Source organism: Vidua chalybeata, chromosome 5, assembly GCF_026979565.1.
Source record: "Vidua chalybeata isolate OUT-0048 chromosome 5, bVidCha1 merged haplotype, whole genome shotgun sequence".
NCBI classification, from domain to species: Eukaryota; Metazoa; Chordata; class Aves; order Passeriformes; family Viduidae; genus Vidua; species Vidua chalybeata.
The window spans coordinates 70,672,015-70,695,013 of NC_071534.1; the positions used below are offsets into that span (position 1 = coordinate 70,672,015).

Sequence of the window (22,999 nt, forward strand, 5' to 3'; positions counted from 1 at the left end):
CTTAAAGATCAGTGGTCGTGATAGCACAGCTCTAACTTTTGGGGCAGTTTTGTGTTTTTTACTAAAGAGGTGGAAATTCCTAAACTGCACCATGAAGGTTACTGAGGGTTTCCAGGTAAAATCCAATTATCCCTCGATCCAGCTCACAGGCACCACTTAACAGTGCTCATTTTGGGGGTTTTACCATGAATTATTGGCACTAAACCTCTTCCCCCTTGCAGGCTTGGGCCACCTCATCTCCTGCATCCTCATCAACGGCGCCCACTACTTCAAGCGCATCAGCGAGTCCGGCATCAAGAAGATGTGCAGGAACATCTTCATCCTGCAGCAGAACCTGACCAACATCACCATGTCCCGGGAGGCCGACCTGGACTTCGCCAGGTGAGCACAAACCTCGGCCTTTTGTCACTCTTCTGGTGCCCACAGGAGCTGAGGTGGCTCCTTCCGAAAAGTCTCGGGTGGCCAGGTGAGTGGCAAGTTCAACAGCTGGAGGTGTTGGAGGCAATTTTGGCTTTCCTTTGGTTGAACAGCGTTCAGAGGGACATGGGATCATGGAATCAGGGGGGTTGTTAAGGTTAGGGAAGATCTCCAAGGTCATCGAGTCCAAGTGTGGTGCTAAAAGCTGTGGGAACGGGGAGGCCCTGCTGGAATGGCGGTGAGGGATAAAATCTCATTTTCCAGGTTTTTACCTGCTGGGAACTCAAGCACTGAAAGTGGTGCCTGAGATCCCCAGGAAAGTCTCCAGCAGAGAGAAGAGTTAGCCCTGACTCTCCAAAGGCTTAATTCAGCACCTGCCCCGTGACAAATTCCCTTTTCCCTGTGTGTTTTTTGGAGTTACCTCTTCTGGAGAGGAAGGGAAGGAGAAATTCAAATTTAAGGAGCTGCGAACTGCTGCTTAAATTCAGCAGGAGTTTCTTGCTGCATCTCTCTCCCAAAGAAGAGGGATTTTCCCCCAGCAGGGCTGTAAAATGTCTCTGTGAGCCTTTCCTTGCCCCCATAGAGGAAATTAGGGAATGCTTTGCAAATCCTGAGCATTTTGGAAGTTCCTTCCTCAGGTTCAGGGCGCAGAGTTTGTCTCCTTGGATTGATTTTGCTCAATTGGATTGATTTTGCACATCAGCCTTGGATTGATTTTGCACATCAGCCTCAACTTCACATCAGTTGAGGCTGATGTGAAGTCCCACCAAAGTGTCTGCGCTTGGCGCTTCCTTGGGGCTTCTCCAAAACCAAAAGCTTCCAGAGGTGGTGGGTAGAACTTAAACAGGATGACACTGGGGCTTGGATTTATTCCCAGGTCAAAAATATTTCGGTTTTTTGAAGGCTCAGGGCCACCAGATCCAGGTTGGCTTGAAGGGACATCTCCCTCGAGTTCTGTTACCTTGAAATAGCAGGAACAGCAAAAAAAACCCCAAAAATAACCCCAAAACTGTGTGTGACAGACCCCCTGCAAACCTCTCCCACATTATGGGGTTTCTTCACTCAGGGAGGACTGAGGGATAAGCAGGTGAAGGCGAGCCCTGAGCAGTGGTTTTGGCAGCTGGACTCAGGGCTGGCTGCAGGGAGCTCCTCAGCTGATCCTGTCTGGGTCAGGAGGGGACAGCTGAGCCCAGGAACTGCCAAAGGAAAGGTCTGGAACTTTCCTTTGAAAGGAAATGAGAGAGGTTTGTGTGAAACTTGGATCTGACCCACCACAAACTCTTGGTGCCATCACTTGGCCACTGCTGCTGGAGGCTGAATTCAGGGGGAGGTTTGAGCTGCCTGGATGAGGAGTGTGACTGAGTGCCTCATCTGTTTGGGATCTCATCTGGGGATGGATCATTGCTGAATCCATTTCTTCAGATCAGCATTGGCATGGGGGAGCAGTGGATGCTGAGGCCCGCAGGACGGGGAGGGAGGAAGATCCATGAGAAACTCTGCAAGGAATAAACTTCCCAGATTTAATATTTTCTTTCTTGAATGACTGTCCTGTGGTGAAGGAATTTTCCTGATATCCAGCCCTAACCTCCTCTGGCACGACTCGAGGCCATTTCCTTGTGTCCTGTCCCTTGTTCCTTGGGGGCAGAGCCTGACCCCCACCCTCCCACAGCAGCTTTGTGCAGAACTCTTCCCATCTAATCAATTCAGCAACATTTCTTTTATTCCTTTCACAGCTTCATCACTTCCCTCTTTTCTTCTGGGGCGTAATTCCATGCTCTGTTTGATTGTTTAGCTCTTCAGATGACTCCTGAAAGTTTAAATGTTTATTACCCAGATTCTCCTTTGACATAAACAAGGCTCTGGTGCATCCAAGCCCTGCCCTGCTCACCTGAATTCACAATCACCTGAGCAAGGTTCTCACGTCACCCCAGGGACTCCACGGTACCCAGGTCTACTCAAGCTGTTAAATAAACATAACAACTCCCCTCCAGAAAGCATAAAACAACATCAGGCTGGGATAAAAGTGATTTGTGCCTCTGTGATACGGCTCAGGCGGGAATCTGTAAATGCTCTGTGCTGTGGATAACTCTCAGTTTGGCCTTTTCCAAGATAAAGTGTTTTTTTTATGTAGAGGAGCAGTGGCAGAGCTGATGGAGAAATCCAGGGATAAATTCCCTCCCTGCTTCACTTCTCCAGGGAACTGGAGGGTCATGAGTGGGACAGGATATTTCTGTGTCCATGACCCTGAGGCTTCCAGCAGCAATTAGCCACAATTAACAATCAATGCAGCGCTCTCCACACAGCCCCTCTCCATGCCTTGAATCTGAATTCTGGAGCAGGTCCCTTTTCTCAAAGTGAACCTCTTTGAAATCAGTTTGTAGGAAAGACCAGACCAGTTGAGAAAGGACCAAAAGTTTTTTGAAGGTTTTCCCGAGCGTTGTGCTTTTGGTTTTTTTTTAATTATTATTTTATTTTTCACTTCTGCTATGGTCTTCAAGGCTTTTTAGAGGCCTCAGAGAACACTGGGCTTCCCTTTCTCCTCTGCTCAGTGACTTCAGGCAGTAGAAATCCCAACCAGGGAAGCTGGAAGGGGAAACCCTTTCTCCTCTGAAGCCAAAATCACGTGGAGGATTCTCAGCACGCCCAGGTAACACTTGTTGGTCCTGGTGAGGCTTTTGCTGTTTAAACCCCATTTTTCCAAAGCTTTGTAGCCTGCAGGTGACAACAGCAGCGTTTGGCTGCTTTGGGAGCAGTCCCATGGCAAGGAGAAAATGTGTTTTAAATGAGTTTTGCTCTCAGATTCTCAGTTCAAGGCAGGGAAAGCCTCAGCAGAGCATCACAAGGCGGAGCTGGAGCACGTTTCCACTGGAAAAAAAAAAAAAATTAAATTGCCAAGTGGTCTGAGGAGTTTTTTCCACCAAGAGAAAGGCTGGTTCTGACTGCTGAGGTGTCACAAAGGATTTGTGGCATTTGCTAAATTTCCTGCAAATATTAATAGGTTTTTCACTCCTGTGTGTGTTCAATATCTAGGCCAGCAGAAATGCAGGAGGTTGTTGGGGCTTCCACTGCTTTATTAAGGAAAAAGCAGGATTTTCTCCCTGTGGAACATCCAGGCATGTGCTGCAAAGTCTGGGACTGAGCATGACTTCCAAATATCTCCAAATTACCAAAGTTTCACACCCAGAATTAGATTCATGGCATGAAAGGGATAAAAGCTTCAAATTTGAATTCCTACTCAGGTCCTTTCCCTTGTGTCTTCTTTCCTCCTCTCCCTCTATCCCCACCCGAAATTCTCTGGGATTTTATGAAGATTTCACCAGAGGTAGTCACAAAGGGTGAGGATTCTGCTTCAGACTCAGCCTCAAATAAAAAAAAAAAAAAAATCTGTGAAAAAAAGGGACTTTCTGAGTCCTACAAGTGTTAACACTGAGTGTTCTGGAGAGTGAGCTGAGGTGGTTGCAAGGGGAACAGAGAGAGCAGGGATGAAATGGGAACATTTTCTCTAACAAGTGCCACTGTGACCTCGGAAATTAAGGAAATGAGCAGTGCTGTCATTGTCCCTGGGTCTCAGTGTCCTCCCTGCCTCAGGTGGTGGCAGCAGAGGGATCCAGAGGTGTCCCCACCCCTGGAGAGAGTTGGAGCTTTCCCCGTGCTGCCATTCCAGGTGTTCCCGGGGCCAACCGTCCTGCAGGGACCAGGAATCTTTTCCTGCTGTTGATGGCATTTCCAGGGCTATTGGCTGGGACATTTCCATCAGAGCTCCACTTGTTCCTGGCTTGGCCATCAATAAACCCAAATCATGGACTCACGGGGTCATGGAAGCTGGAAAAGATTTCCCAGACCATCGAGTCCAAGCTGTGCCCGACCCCCACCTTGTCCCCATCCCAGAGCTCTGTGTGAGGTTCCTTGGACACCTCCAGGGACAGGGATTCCAAACCTCCCTGGACAGCTCCTTCCAATGTTTAACAACTCTTATGGAGAAGGAATTTTCCCTAAAATGCCTCCTGCCCCTCCCCTGGCCCAGCCTGAGGCCGTTCCCTCTCCTCCTGTCCCTGTTCCCTGGAGCACAGCCCGACCCCCCCGGCTGTCCCCTCCTGCCAGGGACTTGTGCAGAGCCACAAGGTCCCCCCTGAGCCTCCTTTGCTCCAGGCTCAGCCCCTTCCCAGCTCCCTCAGCCTCTCCAGACCCTTCCCAGCTCCATTCCCTGGACCCTCTCCATCCCCTCAGTGGGGCTGGGGAATGCTCCCCTCACTCAAACTCCGTCTTTATTCCAAGGCCAGGTTGGACGGGGCTTGGAGCACCCTGGGATGGTGGAAGATGTCCCTGTCTGTGGCACGGGGTGGCACTGGGTGATCCTTCAACTCCCTTCTCACCCAAACCGTTCCATGATCCCGTGAAAGGGGAGGATGGGAAGGTTTAGGATGGAGGATGCAGCTGGAGCTTGAGCTTTTATCAAACCCACGTCAAGCCCTGCATCACTGCCGGGCCGGGTACCAGGGCTGTGCTGCCAGGTTTGCATCCTCGGCGCTCAGGGCTCCTGTCCTGCCAGGCTGGGCAGTTTTTTGTTCGATTATCCCCAGATTTCTGCCGTTCCCTGCTGATCAGGGATCAGCAATGACCTGCTGCCATCTGCTGGGAGCTGCCGAGGGAAAGGGAAGCATTCCAACATCCCCGTGCTCCGCAGGAAGACTTTTCATTGCCAAATCTCATTTCTCTGTCTGCTTTTACTCTCTTGTGCCTGGGTGCCCAGGTTGCCTGAGGGTGGAGGGGATCTTCCTCTGAGAGCCACCTTTGAGCTCGATTTGTGTGTGGAGAGCATCAGGCCCAGCAAATCCTGACCCGGATCCCTTTGTTTCCTGCAGAGCTCCTGAGATGCTGCCTGTGGGTGAGGGAAGTATCTCAGATGTTCTCCTTGGGGCTGCCCTCAAGCCAGGACTAAATTTGGGGTGTTTAAGATCATTCAGTTTGAGTAAAACCCACATTAGCTGAGTACACAGGGCACTCTATTCCCCCATTTCTTTGAAAGGTAAAAATCCCCAAATCTTCACAGTCTGGATCCCAGGAAGTCCCTTCCCTCCAGGGGATGAGGGCCAGAACAGGCTCTGAGGAAAAATCTTCCCTTTGCCAGCGTGGGAAAGCTGTGCTGTCCCCATCACAGACTGGATGAGATGGGGAGCGTGTCCTCGTTTGGGCTTGCAGCTTTTAATTAACAAAGCTGCTTTAGTTTTCAATTAAGGACTCGGTTACAACAAAATCCCTATTTTCTTTCCCTTTCTTTTCCGCCTTGTTTGCTCCCCCCTGTAGTTTCCGCTGAGCTTTGATCTCAGCGCAGGTTTAATTAGCTGTAATTAGTGGTTTCACCGCATTAACCAAAAATCCCGATCGCGGGAGGATTAAAAACCATCCCTCAGCTTGATGGCCTCATCCTCACCTTCCTCCTTTTTCTTCCCCAGGGGGATTTAGGGGATCAGAGGGTCCTTGTGTGGCCTTTCCCCAGACGGGTGCATCCCAGTGATCCACCTTTTTATGGGATCACTGAAACTCCCCGGAGCAATTCACCCACCCGTGGATTTCATTCCCAGTTAAATCTGCAGCTGCCAGGGGTTTTAGGATGGCACCAGTCTGTGCCTTCATAGCATTCCTTAGAGCATTTCTTGGGGTGTCTCCCTGCTTTCGGTACACTTGGAATAATGGAATTGTTTAGGTTGGAAAAGCCCTCTAAGATCATTGAGTCCAGCACTGCCAAGGCCACCAGTGCCCCAAGTCCCCAAGTGCCACATCCACATGGATTTTAAATCCCTCCAGGAATGGGGGCTCCAGCACTGCCCTGGGCAGCCTTTTTGGGAAGGAATTTTCCCAAAATCCCCCCAGACCCTCCCCTGGCCCAGCCCGAGGCCGTTCCCTCTCCTCCTGTCCCTGTTCCCTGGAGCACAGCCCGACCCCCCCGGCTGTCCCCTCCTGCCAGGGACTTGTGCAGAGCCACAAGGTCCCCCCTGAGCCTCCTTTGCTCCAGGCTCAGCCCCTTCCCAGCTCCCTCAGCTTTTCCTGGTCCCTTCCCCAGATCCTTTGGCCTTTTCAGCCAAGTGCCTGCTCCAGGTTTCCCAAACTTCCAGCTTTTCCTGGCCTTCAGGAGCTCCTGGAAGCTGAGGCGTGGCCAAGTCCTTTGCTGAAACTTCCCAGCACGGGGTGGAGAGGAGATTTTGGAATATTTTGGAGCTTTTGGAAGTTGTGGCTCTGCTCTGAGGAAACCCTGCTCTTCCCCATGGATGTGCCCAGTCCTTCTCCTCAGGGCTGCTTTCAAATATTCCTCGCCAGGCCAACCCTTGAGGAGGTTACGGAGCACCCACTCTCCTTGGGGATCGCTCCAAGTGCCAGAAGGAATCATCTGAAAGTATCAGCAGGCTCTGGAAGGCACCAGTCCTGCTCAGCCTCAGTGTTGACTCAATGTTTTATTTTGATCAGGCTTTTCAGCCCTTCCCCGAGGCGCTTTTAATCTTCGCTCTGTAACCTTTAAAAGAGAGAGGTTTTCGTGGCCTCTGCAGTGATTTTCATTGCCTGGACAGGGATGTCTGAGCTGCTCCGAGTAAAGAGATTAATTCAATTTTCCTAAACTGGAAATGGACTGAAAAACTGAGAGGCTTCATTGACTTTTCCTCGCTCGCTTCGTGGCGTGTTAGAGAAACAATCAATGGGGTGAACTTCTCAGCCAGCAGAAACCTGGTGTTCCCATTTCCAGGGAACCGGCTCGGGAAGATGGGAATAAACATTTTTAAGAAGTCTGTTTTGGCCAGAGCACGTTCCTCCTCTGCCTTAAAACCATCAGGATATATTCTCCTGGAAATGAGTTACAAACAAATCCCTCATTTATCCCCGAGGTGACAGTCTTTTGCTGATATGTGCTTTCTGGAGACTAATAAGTTTTGAATGTCAGTGGTGGCGGGGGGAGAAAAAAAAAAATCAAAGTAATTACTTTGTGTTCCCAAGCTCCTTATTTGTGTAGGTGCCTGTGTGTTTATCTCCCTCTGTCATGCTGCATTGCTAATGGTAATTAAAGGCAAGGGATTTTTTCTTGCTGGAAGTTTTTTCTTCTTATTTTCCACCTTTAGTGATTTTGGCCTTGGCGATGATGCTTTGCCACCGGCCAGTTACTTGTGGAAGTGCTTTAATGGAAGGTCTGAGTTCAGGAAACTCTGCTTGCCCAGCTGGAATTGGATCCTTTTGTTTATCCAGGCCTGTGGAGTGTGAGGTGGGCATTGCTTTTTTTCAGGCCGGGGTTTGAAACCACGTCCTGGATGTGTCAGTCCTGGTGGCCACTGTCACCTCTGTGGTGGCTCTGGGAAATCGTGGAGAACTCGTCAATATTTGCTTTATTTTGCACAGAATTTGCGTTGTGGGTTGTGGTACCAAAAATAGGGAGCAAACCCACACGGTCCGTGGTCAGCAGTGGGGTGGGATGGGCTCCCCACGGGCTCTGGATCCTTGGGAAACCCACCCAGGACACGTGGGCTGGGCTCAAGGGGTGGGACAGGGGGTTCTGCCAGGTTCCCAGCCTTGCAGGGGACTTCAGTTTCTCCCTGCACTTCATTTTCCACAGGAAACATGGAAGACGTTTTGTTGGGAAGAGGTTATGGCTGGGAAGAGGCCACAGGGCTTTCCCCACAGGCCCTCCCAGGCTGCAGAGTCTTAGACCAGGTCTGAAGTCTGGATCAGGAGGCCAAAACTGCAGATCCAGACGGTGTCCAGGTTCTGCTAAGTTTTTCACCCCACAGAAATATGAGTTTGAGTGTGAAAGCTCATTTTTAGGTCCAGGTAAAGCCTGTGTGTGTGTGTGTGGTGGATCCACCGCTGGCTTTAGCAGGATTTTGGATTTTGTGTGCACAGAGAGCAGCTTTATTTGTGGGCTTGCTCTAAAACTTCCGTAGGAACATTCCAGCAAATCCTTTCCTCTCTGTCCCATCCAAGGACCTTCCCCTGATTCCCTGCACTTCCACAGCTCCAGGCTCTGGAAATCCCATGGAGCAAAACACGAGGGGTTGGGCTGGAGACAACGGAGGCAGCAGCGTGCAGGGATGGCAATGGGATCCAGTGGAACTGGAAATGGGATCCAGTGGAATCCAGGCGAGGAAGAAGAGGGAATTACATTGGTTTTCCTTAATGAAAAGAGTTTTTTTTGCTTTAGAGTAGCCAAGAGTGGCACCTCGCAGCACAAGGAACGGGCTTCAGTGGATCATCTTTGTTTGGAATCAGGGAAGCATTTGGGTTGGAAAAGCCCTCTGAGGTCATGGAGCCCAACCCTTTACCTGTCACTGCCAAGGCCACCCCTGAGCCTGTCCCCAAGTGCCACATCCACACGGCTTTGAAATCCCTCCAGGCATGGGGACTCCACCAAGGCTGGAAAAGCCTTTTGGGGAAGAAGCTTTCCCTGATACCCAACTTAAAAATCTCCTGAAACTTGAGGTTGCTGCCTCTTGTTTTGTCAGCTTGGGAGAAGAGCCCAGCCCTCAGACTGAGCTTGAGCAAACATCCAGAGCCATGCCATGGGATGTTCCCATGTTCCCATGTATGGGAATGTGAACCCCATGTCTGAGCTCTCCCATATGACCTTGGATCTCCTATTTGGGTTAGAAACTGCTTTTTTCTCCCATGCTTAAAGGTGCTGGATACTGTTCTGGGAGGTTCTGATGAAATTCCCAACAAGCAGCTTTAAGGGAAAGGACAGATTCTTTTAAGAAGGGAATTTGTGTGACACACACACAGAAAAGAAACGCCAAAAAAAAAAAAAAAAGAATAAAAGGAAGAACCATCATTGTGTCAGGAGCAGCCATCCCAGGCGTTTGTCTGCAGCTGAAGGAGAGGTAAATATCGGATTGTCAGCTGGAGATGCATCTCTATTGCCTGGCTCCCACCTGCAAATGGCAGCGATTAGGAAAATGTCCTGCCTTTTTCACAGGAGGCGGCATCTTCCCAGCACGAGCCAGAGAGGCACAGGCGGGCCCGGAGGAGCAGATTGCTTTGCCCTGTCAGTCAGATCTCATTAGGACCTGCCGAGCCCCAGACCCCCTTATCAGCTCGGGAATTGCTGATCCCGGGGCTGGCTGGTGCTGCTGGAGTCACTGCTCATCACTTCCCTGGGCTCTGCAGTCACAGCTGCCACCGCGCTCTCCTCTCTCTTCATTAGAGTAAGGCAGGAGTGAAGCGTTCAGCCTGCTGGAATCAGAAATGTGTCCCTTGGAAGGGGTGGGAGCGGGCAGGGAATGGCTGGGAGGGAGGAAAATGCCCGTGTTGGGACACAGAGGGACAGTGAGGACATGGCCAGGTCTGGGCACGGGGCTTGCGAGGTGAGAGAAGGGAAAAGGGAAAAGGGAAGGGAAAAGGGAAAAGGGAAGGGAAATGGGAAGGGAAGGGAAATGGGAAGGGAAGGGAAATGGGAAGGGAAGGGAAATGGGAAAAGGGAAGGGAAAAGGGAAATGGGAAAAGGGAAATGGGAAAAGGGAAATGGGAAGGGAAGGGAAATGGGAAGGGAAGGGAAATGGGAAGGGAAGGGAAATGGGAAGGGAAGGGAAATGGGAAGGGAAGGGAAATGGGAAGGGAAGGGAAATGGGAAGGGAAGGGAAATGGGAAGGGAAGGGAAATGGGAAGGGAAGGGAAATGGGAAGGGAAGGGAAATGGGAAGGGAAGGGAAATGGGAAGGGAAGGGAAATGGGAAGGGAAGGGAAATGGGAAGGGAAGGGAAATGGGAAGGGAAGGGAAATGGGAAGGGAAGGGAAATGGGAAGGGAAGGGAAATGGGAAGGGAAGGGAAATGGGAAGGGAAGGGAAATGGGAAGGGAAGGGAAATGGGAAGGGAAGGGAAATGGGAAGGGAAGGGAAATGGGAAGGGAAGGGAAATGGGAAGGGAAGGGAAATGGGAAGGGAAGGGAAATGGGAAGGGAAGGGAAATGGGAAGGGAAGGGAAATGGGAAGGGAAGGGAAATGGGAAGGGAAGGGAAATGGGAAGGGAAGGGAAATGGGAAGGGAAGGGAAATGGGAAGGGAAGGGAAATGGGAAGGGAAGGGAAATGGGAAGGGAAGGGAAGGGAAGGAAGGGAAGGGAAGGAAGGGAAGGGAAGGGAAGGGAAGGGAAGGGAAGGGAAGGGAAGGGAAGGGAAGGGAAGGGAAGGGAAGGGAAGGGAAGGGAAGGGAAGGGAAGGGAAGGGAAGGGAAGGGAAGGGAAGGGAAAGGGTCCCAAGGCCAATTCCTGGTGAGATAGAGGAGGGAAAATGGAAACTGAGGAAAGGACAGGATTAGCAGAACTGAGAGGACCAACAGGCTCAAGCCATGACACAGGATTGGGGTAGAGCAGGGATGGCAGCAGGTGTAGCCCAGGAACAGCAGGGTTCCAGCCCTTTAAGTCATTCTTTAAGGGAGGTCTGGACTGGATTTAGGAACATTTTTTTTTCCCAGAAAGGGTTGCAAAGCACTGGCACAGCTGCCCAGGGCACTGATGGAGTCACCATCCCTGGAAGAGTTCAAAACCATGTGGATGTGGCACTTGGGGATAAGGGTTAGTGGTGACCATGGTGGTGAAATGGTTGCACTGGACACTTGAATTTTGGCAGGTTGAGATACATTCCTCCATTTCCTCTATAGTTAATTACTCTTTAATCAACAAGATCTTTAACTCATTGATTTTCGGTCTGGCTTGGAGGTTTTAGCCAGCTCAGGGCTGATGGTGAGTCCAGGTGCAAAGCCACAAGTTCAGCTAGGAATAATCCTAAATAATCCTAAATAAGGATTTCCACCAGCTGCATTCTGCAACCAGGAGTTTCATCCTTCACCACCTGCTGAGGATCCATGCCTGAGGATGTGCTGGTCATTCCAGGTGGTGGGATCTGTAACATTCCCAGCTATCACATCTTATCCTCAGGGTTTATTCCCCAAAAAAGTCCCAAGATGATTTTTCCACCTTTTAAATGCTGAGAGCTGGGGCTGCTGCTGCTGGGGGATACCTGGGGACCTTCCTTTATCACTGGTGCTGAAGGATTGACGGATGATTATGGGGGGAATTTGCCCTCATGCCAGTGAATGTTCTCAACAATCAGCCCTCTCCTGGCTCTGGGATCACAGAATCATGGAATGGTTTGGGTTGGAAGAGATCCTAAAGCCCATCCAGTTTCATCCACCTTTCCCTATCCCAGGGTACTCCAAGTGCCTCACAATAAACCCTTTCCTCCTAAAACCAAATCCAGATCTCACCTCTTTAGTTTAAAACTTTCCTTTTGTCCTGTCATCATCTGCGGCCTGTGTAAAAAGTTGCTTTCCATCTTTTTTTTTTTTATTCATTCTCTTCAAGGATTTAAGGCTGCAAAGAGTTTGGGATGTAACCGAGATTTTATGGGCTCCATGAAGTCAGCTGGGGACAAGATGCCCCCTCAGCATTTTCTGACCCATGGAGGAACAGCTCCACATCATCTTCTTCCCTCCCTTGCTCCCCTTTCCTCCCTCTTCAGCTGTACAGTGAGATCTTATTTGGGGGATTCAGCCTTCCCCATGGTGATCCCCAGGAGCTTTCCCGGGAAAGGCATGATCCATCCAAGCTGGATTTCGGTGTGATTGCCATAATTACCCTCTGACTTCCACCCTCGAGTGAGATGAGAAGGCCCAAAAGGAGAGAGCTGTGATTTTTGCAGTAAAAAAAAAAGAAAAAAAACCAAAAAACAAACAGACTGAGAAATTATTCTTGAAGTGCCAAAGGCGAGAGGCTCCGGGGCAGGAATGAGCGGGGAATGCAGATCAGGCAACGCCGTCTATCCAAGGTGGAGCCTCTGCTGGGGCTGACATTAAAAATTCTGACTCAAATGCAGGAAACATGGAGTGAAGGAGGTGAATTATTGATGGGGAGCAGGGATTACCATATCTGACAGATGGAGACTGTCTGAGAACGTTTTGCAGAGTGGCATCTGCACCGTGCCTGATTGGCGTCCCTGAACTTTCGCGCGTCAGATGTCGAATATCAACACACAAACTCTGATGCAGCAATTAAATCTGTCCTCTGATGAACCTGGGCCTCGTAGCCAGGAGGCATCCACACATTCAGATAAAGTCCAAATGCCTCGATTCTTATTTTTTAGGGAGATATCTGAATAATTACATCCAGAGCACTGCATTGATGATGTCAACATTTAGATATATTCAGGAAATTATGTGCAACGTATCATGTCTTACTCCAATTCTACTGAGGGCTGTAAAGCTCCCCTTGTCTTTTATAATTTGTATTCCAGATTTGAGCTCAAATAATAGAGAAACTCTAAAATTCAGCTGCCACCTCACGTCACAGAGGTGCATTAACACCTAAAGCTGAAATGGGTCTCTCAAGTAGATCTTCTGCAGAAGTCGTAAATCAAACACGGATTCCATGTTGTCATGTGTGGAAAAACAAAGAGGAGAAGGAAAGAAGTGCAAATAAGAGCAAGTTTGATGCTTTGGTGGAGAACAGCTTGGATTGGGAAGAAGCAAGATATAAAATATGTCTTTTTTTAATAGGATTCAGTGCCTTCAGATCCTGGCTTGTTTTCCTAAGCCCAGCCCAACATGGGAAATAGGTGAATTTTTCTGCCATCTGTTAAAAGTGGGGCGCTGGGGGAAATTCAGATTTCCTTCATGGAGAATGTGCAGATTTTGGGAATCGTCAGGAAAATGTGCTTTTAGTCCCTGGAGGGGCTTTCAGGGGTGGAATCTGGGATTGGTTTCTCAAGGAGCATCACTATTAGGAAAAATCTCTTCAACCAAAGAAGGGCAGGGCTGGAATACCCATCTCTGGAGGGACTGAAAGCCATGTGGGTGTGACATTTGGGGACGTGGCCAGTGGTGGCCTTGGCAGTGCTGGGAATGGTTGGACTGGATGATCTCAAAGGGCTTTTGAATGGTTTCGTGATTCCATGATTCTGTGGGGTGGCTCTTGTTGGGTGGGATCCACCCCATTGGATCACAGAATGGATGAGGTTGGATGGGACCATGGTGGGATGCTTGGTCCTTCTCACCCTCAAAGCAGCCTTTGAGAGAACAGAGACGTTCTGGATGCAGTGTCTCCAAAGTGCCTCGGGAAATTCTCGAATGGGAATTGCGAGAGGTTGATAAGTGAATAAATTACTATGGAAAACTCCAGGTTCAGCTCTCGCAGCAGAGTCCTTTGGAGAGCCTGGAGGTTTTGTGCAGTTGAAGATGCGTCTCTGGGAGGAGATGAAAAGCAGTTCAGAGAATTGCTGTGCTTTTGATGGCTCTGAACTACTCCACCGTCCAGCAGCAGTGCAGGGATTCTCTTCTCACTCTGTGGGGACCAGTTTTGTTTCCAAGGAGCTGCTGTTGCTCTGCAGTGGAGTCTGTCCATGAAAAGTGATGAGCAAAGGGATGCAACTCCCAAGATATTCCATGAGTAAAACTTGTTTTTTCCATGCAGTGAGGAGTGGAGATAGATACCCCATATACTCTGGGTTTTACCCTGCACTGACATTGCCTTGATAATATTTTCATTATGCTCAGGTTTGTGCTGTCTGGCAAAAAAAAAATACTGTAAGTGAAGCTCTGTTGGATGAAAAAGTTGGGATAATTGGAACTAAACCCACCAGGAATGGCCAGAAGAGGCCACAGCTGTGCTGCACACAGCAGTGTGGGAGCTGCTCTTTTAGTGGTGGTGGGTTTCAATCCCTCTAAATACGACTTTTGCCCTCAGGATGATAGAGAGGGAAAAGCAATTTCAACCAAAAATTCTGGAAACGAGCAGCAGCTGCCCATAAAAACCTGTGGCCTCAAACCTGGAGGTTTCCAAGCATCGGGAGAAGCTGGGATGAAATGTTCCCCAGGCGAGTGGCCACCACAGAAAGCAAGCAGGAGAGGGTTGAAGCTCTGAATCTCTCATCCAGGAGATCCACAGTTCCATGCTGGTGTCCACCACTTCTGGACATCTCAGATTTTGGCATTGAACCCATCCTGGTTTTTTTCTGCCATAGTTACTACACGGGCTCCTTGGACCTGACCACAGCTACTACAACTTAATGAACCTGACCACAGCTACTACTGGAGCATGACACACAACCACCGACCACAACGACTGCAGGCAAAATTGACTTAATGAACGCGGCCACACCCTACCACAAGATACTGACTTGTTGGACCCAACCATGGCCTACCCCAGGCAGACATTGACTTGTTGGACCCAACCACGACCTACCCCAGGCAGACATTGACTTTTGGAACCCAACCACGGCCTACCCCAGGCAAACATTGACTTGTTGGACCTAACCATGGCCTACCCCAGGCAGACATTGACTTTTAGAACCCAACCATGACCTACCCCAGGCAGACATTGACTTGTTGGACCTAACCATGGCCTACCCCAGGCAGACATTGACTTTTAGAACCCAACCATGGCCTACCCCAGGCAGACATTGACTTGTTGGACTCAACCATGGCCTACCCCAGGTAGACACTGACTTTTGGAACCCAACTATGACCTATCCCAGGTAGACATTAATTTCAGAAACCAACCACGGCCTACCCCAGGCAGACATTGACTTGTGGAACCCAACCATGACCTACTACTGGCAAACATTGATTTGAAAGCCCTACTTGAGCTTCTGCCCCAGTTCTGAGTGTTCTGTCCCCATCAGGCAGATCCCATTGTGTCCTTCACCCATCGGCAGCTCCCAGCCACCCCTGGTTTATCAAAGCTCAGCTGCCACCACCCCAGTCACGTCCAGTTCCACGTCACTTGATCCTAAATAAAGCTGGGGGCTTGCTGCAGTGATTGTTGTTCCCAAAGGGAAGCGAAAATCGTGGGATTTTTTGCTGACTGGAGCAATCTCTGCCGCACTTTCTGTGGAAGTGCTGACTCCCTCTTCTTTCAGGCTACATTCATTTCCACGTTCCCTCCAATTTATGCATGAGGCAAGGGGAAAAATCCCTTAATATTCCTTATAAACTGGCAGATGGTATAGATAATTTTTTTTTTTTTTACTATATGCAGTAAAATGCAAATGTGTGTGGCTTATTTGCAAATGCTGGCATTAATAACTGACATTTAAACAGGTCAGATTAACACTTTTACTGATCTATTAAAAAGAATCTTTTCCAATCATTTGCACACTCAAAATCAATTTTAATACAACATGTAAATTGAATTTAATTTTTTTACACAAAATTGCATTTATCTTCCTGAGCCATTAAATTTACTATTTAATATGTACTTTCCAGCTCACTTGGCTAGAATTTCATTGCTCTTTATCTGTATAAATTTAATTAGCCTTGATATCATCAGTATATTATAGAACTAATTAAAGATTTAGATAAGTGCTGAGGGTGCTTGTTTAATACCCTGTAAAGTTCCATTTGGAGAGCGAGAATTTCCATCTTTCATTAGGATCAGCCGGTTTGGAGCTACAAGGAGTGGCTCAGACATTGTTTTTTGAAGAATTATTTAATGGGCTTTAATGGATTTATCCTTCCTTTGAAAAGCTGTGTAATTGCTGTGTCTCACTGCACGCCGGGAGGGGGCTCGGAGGTGTTCAGGGATTGGGTTTAAGTGCTCCGTGCACGTGGGGATGCTCAGAGATCCCCATTCCCAGAATCCCGGGATTGTTCAGGTGGGAAAAGCCCTCCAAGCTGTGCCCGATGCCCACCTTGTCACCAGCCCAGAGCCCTGAGTGCCACATCCTTGGACACCTCCAGGGATGGGGACTCCAGACCTCCCTGGGCAGCCTTTTCCAATGTTTACCAACTTTTTCCATGAGGAAATTCCTTCTGATCTCCCACCTGAGCCTCCCCTGGAGCTCGTGTTCCCAGCAGGGCAGCGTTGTCCAAGTGATGAGCCCTGGGAGGAAGGGAAAAGGAAATAAGAGGGAAATATTAATGAGAAAATAATAGATAAGGCAGATAAATGGCAGGATAAAAAGGAGGAGGGAGAACGGGAGAGAGCTTTGGAGGGGGTGGTGATGTTCTGCACGTCCCTTACCCTTCCCTTTGCTAATTAATTCTGCATTTAAGAGGTGATTTCTCATCTGTCTTTGACAAAAAGCTCTGCAGTGGTGGCAAATCCAGTGACAGAGCTGCACGTGGCACCCAGAGGTGTTGGCTGGGGGGTTTTTGTCCAAAATGGCTTTGTCTGTGTAAGAAAGCAACCCCCAGGTGAGCTGATTTGTATGTAGGGCTTCATACGCTGTCTCTGTGGTTTAAACTTTAAAAGGGAAAATAATTGGATTTTCTAACGAGGCTGTCTCTAATTAGAAGGCTGCACTTGTGCCCTTTTGAATAAATACACTTGTTTTTCTTGCCTGGCTCTGTACCTGATCAGAGCCCTGCGTGGGTACTGAGCAAGGGGTACCCTTCCCACCTCTGATATTTTTTCCTGCCTTGATAAATTACTTAATTTTAATTATTCTTCCAGCTTCTTTAAAAAAAAAAAAAAACAATATTATCCTTCCATCCCTTGATTATTTATTAAGGGCTGTGATTTGCAGAGCTACCACAGGAGCGTGAAGCACCACTGTACTCCAAATTCACTTTTATTTCTTTCTCTCCTGCTTTGTTTCCCAAATCATTTCCCATCTCGGAATTTTGCACATTTCGGGTTTTTAAGTGGGGTTTTCCGTGTTCTTGTGCTTTTTTGTGTTCTTGTGGTAGCACAGTCCCAGAGCCACCTCTGCCTCCTGCCCCAGATCGTGCCACGTGTGGTGATGGGGCAGCTGCTTCCAAGGGGCTGTGGATGAGATGAGCGCAGAGAAGATGGAGATCACAGTGATAGGAACATTTTTGGCCTCATTTTGGGTTTTTTTCAGTCCTTGGAGCTATGTAGGAACCATGCAGTCCACGCCATTCCTCACCCCAGGCATGCAGGAGAAGTATCCAGGTCTTGGTGTGGTGTCTGAGAGGAGCTGAGGTTGACCAGAACAGCGAAACCATCTCTGATGTGAACTCCCCTAAAGCACTCTGGGTTCTTCTGGAGGTGCAGAAGGAACATTCCTGTTGTTGGCCCCAGAACTGCTCCGGGTTGATTGAAAATCAAGGAAGAAATCTGAAGAAAAGACAATCAGGATTTACATTCCCTCGTGGGACGGTGTCCTGGGGGTGGAGTCCCTTATTTTAGGGTTGTAGCTGCAGTTCAGGATGAGCAGTGGTTGGAAAGAGGAACTGGATCCATCCCAGTGAGTGTCCAAGGCCAGGTGGGAACAACCTGTGGGATAAGGAAGGTGTCCCAGTTGGAATTTGATGATCTTTAAGGTCCCTTCCAACCCAACCCATCTGTGACTCCGTGAAAAGCCGTGATGCAGCTGTCACCTCCCATCCCTGTTTTCCATCTCGTCATCAGAAGCTCCGGAGCTGGAACCAGCAGCTCCCACATTTGCAGATTTTTGATTTAAAATGCCGCTCACTGATGTGTGTGTGCAAACATCCCCGCAGCCTCCACCAGGTGCAGAAATTGCAGCAATTGCTGCTTTACCTGGATTTTCCTTTGGTGTTCTGAGCTTTCAAAATCGTCTTTGCAAACTCCTGCCTGGAACTCATCTCTCCTGCCCCATCTCCAGTGCCCTATAACCATTCTCAGCTCTTCCCCATTCCCACCTCTAATAACTCCAGAGGGAAACTATATGACTATATTGAAAATAACTCCAATCCCCATGGGATTTTCTTCTTTCAGCCAGGCCTGAAAATCCATTTCTTTTGCATTACTTGACTAAAGTCACCTAATTTCTTGCTGTTCTTTCCTTTTTTTTTTTTTTTTTTTTTTTTTCCCTCACTCATCCCCCTCTGTAATTAAATGGCATGGTTCCACCATGATCTTCAAATATCAAAATGGAGTGATTTTATAACCACAGCGTTGGTCTTTTTTATCATCTTCAGTTTCTTGCTTGTCCTGTCTGGTGGTTTTTCATAAAATCACAGCATTTGGGAAGGACCTTAAATATCATCCCAACCCCCTGGAATGGGCAGGAACACCTCCCACTATCCCAGGGTGCTCCAACCTGGCCTTGGACACTTCCAGGAATCCAGAGGCAGCCACAGCTGCTCTGGGAATTCTATTCCAGGGCCTCCCCACCCTCATCATAAAATCTTCCTTCTATCCTGTCTCCCTCTCCCCTCATTTAGTTTTTATCCAGATTTTTCCATAAGTGCTTCCTACTTAACCTTTTTGATTTCCCATTAGAGCAGCAATTCTGGGTGCTGCCAAAGCACCTCCCTCATCCCCCAAAAGAGAGGGAGATAAGGGACAGAATTTATATTTCTCCTTTTTTTTTTTCTTTTGTTTGGTTCCCTTTGGCTAATTCAGCGCCCAAACTGGAATTCCTGCCCGGCAAATCCCTTCCTGTCTGATGCAGAGCAGGCCCCCAGCTACATCAGGAAGGGATAATTAAAGTGGGATCCTTTATTCTGAAACATCACCTCCTCTGAAGAAGCAGAGATCAAGTCATTCTCAGGGAAATCAGGATTTCATTTGGAATTCACCTGGCCACCTTTTGAAAACTTTTTTGGGTTAGAGGTGAACATTAGCATTTAAATGGAGAATGGTATTAATAGCCCTCAGAGGAGCTGGGCTCATCCTGATTGCCTTTCCTGACATTTTTTTTTTTTTTTTCCCTAAATGAGAAAGCTTCTTAATTTTTATTCTCTTTCTCCAAGAACAGAGTTCAAGAGACCATTTTTTAGTATGGATATCTATAGATAAATAAGCTCCAAACGTCTCCTTGCAGAATGGGTTCGTGGTTGGCAATTTGCTGTACTTTCTTTCAAAAATGCTGCTTAAAACCTGACAAAACAAGCTGGTTTGGGGGTCAGGTGGATTCTGCACTTTTGGTTTCCCCGTGGGATGTTTTTTTTCCTGCAGGTGGGAACCATTTCCATCCCATTAAAGGGATATTTAACCTTCCCTGTCTGCTCTTAGCACAGAGCTGTTCCTCATGTTGTGGTGGATCTTCCAGGAGCAATTCCAGATGGATAAAGGGAGCAGGGAGAGTTCAGTTTTGTCCCAAAAAATGCCCAAAATTCAAGGTAGCTTTGGACCCAATCCCATTGCCAGTGGTCAGAGGAACAGGCCATGGGTGTCTCGGTTGGGATGTGAGTTCGACACATGAGAAATGGATTTCATTTTTTGAAAAATTAACAATTGTTTGCCACCCAAGCCATCAAAATTAGTTAATTATCCTGTTTGAGCAGGATATTAATGATTTGGGATCCCTCAGGCAGTCCTTCACTCCTCATTCCCCAAAATATGCCATCAACACTGGGGCTGGATGCCAGTGGAGAAGTTCTTTTACCATCCTGAAGAGCTGAAGGCTTGGAGCAGATTAATTCCCTTGTAAAGAGCAACTCTTTATTCCATAGGAATTCAGGAGAGATGCTCCCTAAGAACCTGTTCCATGAACCTGTTCCAGCCCAACAAATCCCATCGGTGCTTTTCAGCATAACACAAATAAGTGATAACTGAGAGTAAACGTGGAAATAAAAGGATTTCTCTGTTGGGATGAGTCCCTGGGGCACTTTGTTCCCATCAGCTGCATTCCCACAATCCTAGAATGAGTCAGGTTGGAAAGGGACCTCCAAAATCATCCCTGCCATGGCACACCTTCCATCATCCCAGGCTGCTCCAAGCCCCGTCCAACCTTGGACATTCCAGGGATCCGGAGGCAAGGAAGTTTTGCTCCAAAGCAAAAAAAATCCGTGGCCTTCCCAAGGTGACAGAGCACCTTAAAGGGAAAAAAGGCAAAAAAGGACCAAATCTGCACGAACTGACCACTGGACAAGCCCAGCAGCACAGCCCCATCTTCTCCTCACAGCTCCTTCCTCACCTGTCCTAAATCTGGGCTGGCTGAAGAATTCCTGCACCTCACAAACACGGGATTCATCTGTCACTCTTCTCGGGATCAGATTATTTTTTTAATTAAAAATTTCCTCTAAAATAAAAGGGGAGCAAGCGAGGCAGCAGGGAAGGAGCACAAGGTGCGCATTTTTAATTGGGTGCAATTAAAAACCTGCCGCTCCGGCATGGCAGCGCCCGCGGCCAAGCCCGATTTGCATGAGTAATTATTCACTCCATTACAGAGTCTGCTCAACTTTGCCTCCCTTGTCTTTGAAAGTATTAATAAATATTGATCAGACACTCTCCTGTTTGCCTTCGCCCAAGCAGCTCTGATGGACTCAGCCTCTGATGTTATCAAATAATGAAATATGAAAGAGGGAGTGGGATGAGCCTCTTGTTCTGTGATTTTTTATTTAGGCTCCTCGTTTTCCTTTCACAAGTGTGTTTGTCCCTGCCATTATAAACCCTCTTTTGATTATCAAGAGGTGGCTGAGGAAGGCGAGTTGTAAAGGATGGAGGGAATAAATAAATGGAGGACAGGTGAGGGGAATCTGCTCCGTGGAATGCTGGCCAAGTGCTTTGTGGTTTTAAAGCTGAGGTTTAAAACCAAGGAAAAGAATTAAAAGTTACCAAAAGCTCAGTCCGTCATCTGACAAATGGGTTAATAAATAATTATGTGGGATTGGCAAACCTAACCAAAGAGCAAATTTAGCTCCCCAAGATCTCTTTTGGCTTTAACCTGGGCATGGCTGAGCACGGGGAAGCTGATTTACCCTTCCCAGATCATCAGCTTGAGCAGGAAAAGCTCCCAGGGCTCAGCCATGGGATGGATATCTGGGGGGAGAAGAGAGGAGGTCAAAGCAGGGGTGGAACTGGATGGGTTTTAAGGTCTCTTTCAATCCAAACCATTCTGTGAGTCTCAACAAAGGGGATTTCTGTAACTTTGACTTTAAGACCTGCCCACATTGGGCACAGGTTACCCAGAGCAGCTGTGGCTGCCCCTGGATCCCTGGAAGTGTCCAAGGCCAGGCTGGACATTGGGGCTTGGAGCAGCCTGGGATGGTAGGAGGTGTCCCTGCCCATGGCAGGGAGTGGAACAAGAGGAGATTTGAGATCCCTTCCAACCCAAACCACTCTGGGATTTTAGGACGATCTTCAGCAGGAAGATGTCTGCGCTTTGTTCAGCTTTGTCTGCTCATGGCACTGCTGAATAAAAGCAACAGCTCATGGAATTCTGCAAAAGCAGAGGTCCGGACCGTCAAGCACAACTTAACCAGGGTGTTTTTCTCTTTGCAGGCAGTATTACGAGATGCTCTACAACACAGCGGACGAGCTGCTGAACCTGGTGGTGGACCAGGGCGTGAAGTACACGGAGCTGGAGTACATCTACGCCCTGAACCTGCTGCACCGCAGCCAGACGGGCGTGGGGGACCAAACCACGCAGAACATGAGGCTGCAGCGCCTCAAGGAGATCATCTGCGAGCAGGCTGCCATCAAACAGGCCACCAAGGACAAGAAAATCACCACCGTGTGACCCCCGCTGCCACCCACGTCACCCGCGGCTGGCGGGTGGCACCTCCGAGTTCTTTTTGTCGGTTTTGTTCTGTTTCAATCAAAGAAAAAGCGGGAATCTTCCGGGCATTGTGGTGAGGAGGGAAGTGCCATTTGAGATTTGGGGTTGGGGTGGTTTTGGTGTGTATCCACGTGACGCTTCTTCAGTGTTCTCCCAAAAGTGATTCCACAGCGGGAACCCCAGTGGGGTTTGGGGTGGGGTATTCGGCTTTGCTCTGTTGCTGCTGCTTTGCCTGGAGATGTAAAGGGAGCTGTGGGGGCTGGAGAAGGGAAAATTGGGTCTTGGAAGTTCGGACCACACTAAATAATCAGCACCCTGCCAGTCAATCCCAGACCTGTTGATCACACGTGGGATCTTGATGGTTTGGAGATCTTTCTTGGAGCCTGCTCAGCTCTGCTAGTGCTCTCTCCAGGTTGTACCCACGTGAAGTTTCCCGCTGTTTCCACTGCTAAAAGATGCGATTGTTTGTCCCCTCAGGTGGTGATCAGCCAGTTCTCCACGTGGGAGGTAACACAAGACCATTTGTTTCCACTTCTCCTCTTTCATTATCCCTGAGCCATCTGGCGCCGGCTCCTGCAGGAGAAAATTGCCAATGTAAAATAACAAAAAAGCTTCCTTCTCTTGTCCTGAATAATATCTTTGAGTCCCCCCAGCTCCAGAGATATTTTGTGGCTGTCACTCGATGCACTGGAAGGACAGGCAGGGTTGTGTAGCTCAGCACCAATGATCAGCAAGGGCAGGAAGGGCACCAAATCCAGGGTCTGAGGCACACCCAGGGCACCAATTCTGCCCTGCCTTGACCCTCTAAATTCACCTGGCAAAAGGTTCCTTATTCCTCCAAAACCAGAATTCCACTGCATTTGTATTTGCCAAGAAAACTGGGGACCCAGCTGGGTTTCCTGTGCTGAGAAAGGTTCTCTCTGAGCTGTAGGTGCTTTGTGTGTCAACCTTAAAACTGCAGAATTAAAGGATGTTTTAAGGCCCTGGTGGTTTGTCTGGCTATTTTTAAGAACCGTCGTTCCTGAGGTGTTTAAAAGATTCCTTTCCAGGCCCAAATTCAGTGTTCTCCAAGGCTCCATCAGCGTGGAAATGATTTTCTGAGTCACTTGGTCCAACCCTCAGCTACCACAGACCTACTCCAGAGGCTTCTCACCATCCATGTAAGAAGCAGAACCCATCAGTTCTT

General features: G+C 48.6%; 1 protein-coding gene across 2 annotated transcripts in view; it reads left to right on the forward strand.

Moving 5' to 3' along the window:
* Positions 1–22,796, forward strand: part of EXOC4 (exocyst complex component 4) — a 309,659-nt gene extending 286,863 nt beyond the window's left edge. The window contains exons 16-17 of one of the 2 annotated variants that reach the window (XM_053943114.1): positions 222–381; positions 21,537–22,796. In XM_053943114.1, the coding sequence (XP_053799089.1) occupies positions 222–381; positions 21,537–21,890 (514 nt within the window). In that variant the 3' untranslated portion in view covers positions 21,891–22,796. The remainder of the gene's footprint in view (positions 1–221; positions 382–21,536) is intronic. The other variant, XM_053943113.1, reaches the window with a different exon arrangement.
* The last annotated feature ends 203 nt before the right edge of the window (positions 22,797–22,999 follow it).